At 36.7% G+C, this 2,743-nt stretch overlaps 1 protein-coding gene across 1 annotated transcript in view; it reads right to left on the reverse strand.

The window, feature by feature from the left end:
• Positions 1-1,314: 1,314 nt before the first annotated feature.
• The window catches only part of LOC119837201, a 51,843-nt gene continuing 50,414 nt past the window's right edge, over positions 1,315-2,743 (reverse strand). Inside the window, exon 5 of the mRNA XM_038362727.1 lies at positions 1,315-2,151. Coding sequence (XP_038218655.1) covers positions 1,315-2,151 — 837 coding nt within the window. The remainder of the gene's footprint in view (positions 2,152-2,743) is intronic.

Consider the following 2,743-nt stretch of genomic DNA (forward strand, 5'->3'; position numbering starts at 1 on the left):
CATTATTAACACACGTCCCTCTTCGTTTACGTCCGTTTCTATTTATTAATCGAACTTCAACGACGCGATGTAAAACATTATGATACGCACAATAGTAAATCGAAGTATCTTTCACACTTTAGTAGAAAAATGCTATCACTCCCAATAACCGCAAAATAGATCTCCGCAAATATCAAAACCCTCTCAGCGTAGCACGCTCGTAAGGCGACCAACAAAAAACCGACATCAGAAAATGTACTTGCTCACTTTTCCATTGGGCATCGTTTTTGTGTCTTGTCTAATACCGTGACGCCCCCCGGCTGATGAGTCCCACCCACCACCTCGCCCCAAGCGAGAAAAATGAGTTAGAAAAGATGTGGCGCCCGATTATAGCGTAACGTCCCTTTGTGTGAGCCATTCGTCTGAATTCTGAATCAATCGGTCGCTTGTACCCCCGCCGGCGGTCCACGGTTGCCTATCAACCTATCCTGTCATTGTAATATATATGATATGCTTTGTTATTAGGAAGTATTCGGTAACGATGGATTAGTATGTTTCGTAATTGTCATAAAATTGTTAAAAAATTTTAAGCTGTGATGCGCGCTGCGTGACCCATATACTCATACATGTATAAATAGAGTAAATGTAACCCTTGTTTAAATTGTTAAAGTAATATTTAATAATACACAAATACGTTTTAATAAATAATAAAAGTAACCGTTTATTTTTAAGGTCTACCCGTGCGTTGATCTATCAGTCAGTCAGTAAGGCATTTTTCTTTAAAAGAAAAAAGATGTTTTTTTCTTTTTGTTCTTTCTCTACTTATGGGCGAGTTCATTAATTTCTTTAAACTTGCTATGAATAATTTTAAAGTTTGTAAGGTTAACCTAGTTTTTTAATTATACAAAAAAATCTCGCATGTCAAATGTAGGTATACAGAGAAATATTGCAGTGCACGATGGGACTTAAGTTATACGACTACATTCGAATATTAGTGTTTCATTGGATTCAACATTGTTTGGTTAAAGAAAAGCTATGTTAAAAAAAAACATATCTTTTGTACGTAGGTAAGAAAAAAAAAGAAATTCTATTTCTTTTCTTCTACAAAGGTACTGAAAACGATTGTATTGATTGTAATAGATTCACAGTTATGATAATAATAACAAATGTTATTAAATAACGTAATATCAAAGGCGTGTTTGTGGCGTGGAATATTCAAACTTTAATCTAGGGATGAATTCTCCTAAAATCACGGCGAAAAATAAATTTCGCGGTTCAACTGTTAGAACAATTTTGTAACGTAAATGTTTTCGTTAACCAAAAACGTACAAATATTTAATTTAGGCTTACCTTATTTTCACCATCTAGTCGCTCCTGAATCGCCATATTTTTCATGTGTTTCAGATAAGCTGTAGTTATCGGTACGCTATAGTCGATGTCATCGCTGTAATACAGTCCTCCATCTGGCCTCCAGGGCTTCGGAAATCTACCGAAGGTACTAGAACTTTCTGACGAAGACGGCAATAGCTTTTTTCTAGGCGGCGAACGCGGTTTAGGTGGGTCTTTAGAAGTTAAATTCGCAACGTCCAACGGATTATATTTCTTCTTAACTTCCGCTCTATCGCCTTCGTTATCTGCCGCCCTGGTACTATCACTCCTAGATTCTTCTTTTTTACACTCTTCTGTCTGAAGTGGAGGTGGACTGTCAGACTTGACATCTTCAACGTCGATCAGGCTGTCATCTTTGTCAATTTCTGGGTCAGTTTGCAGAGGCTCAGCCTCTCTAAAGGGTTCCACTGAGCTTCTATCGAATAGAGATGCAGCGTTGAAGCCGTTTATCTTCTTCGAAGTCAGTTCAATGTACGTTGGTTCTTGGTCATCCACATCAGTCGGTTTTGGACTATCGACCTTTTTCAACGGCTGGAGGTCAGTATAATCGTATTTAGGTTCGAAGTAGTTTTGTGTGGCGTCAATTTCTGACTCCCAATTTCTAGCATAGTCTGGTGGGCAGTGAGGTAAAAACGGCAGGTAAGTAGGATGTCTGGTTGGAGAGGGAGAGGGAGTGGGCAGAGGAGGAGGGGAGGCACTGCGTGGACGCCGCGCGCATTCTGCACACCCAGTTAAAAATCTTGTCACTGCTTCCCGAGGTAGAAAAGCATAGGTTTCGGTTATCTGAAAAGAAACAAATAATATACAATGATGACTGAAGTTATTGAACAAAATAACATATATAGAGCTAATTATTATTTATTTCTGATATAACTATTCGTTTCGATGTTGAACTTGTGACTCCATACTTGGTCTATGAATTTTGTTAAGTCTTAATAATTGCCGTCAAATGACCCTTCGTAACGCAGTTGTAGAATAAGACAAAAACCGATCAAACTTGTCTATTAATTGAATGCGCAGTAAAGTTTTGTAGTCCTTTACAGTATAATACAAGATATTATATTATCTGTGCCTTTACTAAACATACAGGAAAAGGGTGTTTATTTATGCATTTTCACGTCACATTTAAGCGGCGTATTTAAGGTATGTGTATTGTTAATAGTTAAGAATGAACATAAGCTGAAAAACCAATGCGAATCCCTATAAATATACTATGGAAAGTATGTCTTAAATCTTAATTTTACCATCAATACATAGGAAAAACGTTCTTAATTAATTAAAATATTAAAATGGACAAGTACTTCAATTTTTTATTCTTTATTTTATTTGTATGCGAGTATTAAATGGAATGAGCCATTAATCCAATGCTATTATC

The sequence above is a fragment of the Zerene cesonia genome, chromosome 26 (assembly GCF_012273895.1).
Source record: "Zerene cesonia ecotype Mississippi chromosome 26, Zerene_cesonia_1.1, whole genome shotgun sequence".
In the NCBI taxonomy this organism is placed as follows: Eukaryota; Metazoa; Arthropoda; class Insecta; order Lepidoptera; family Pieridae; genus Zerene; species Zerene cesonia.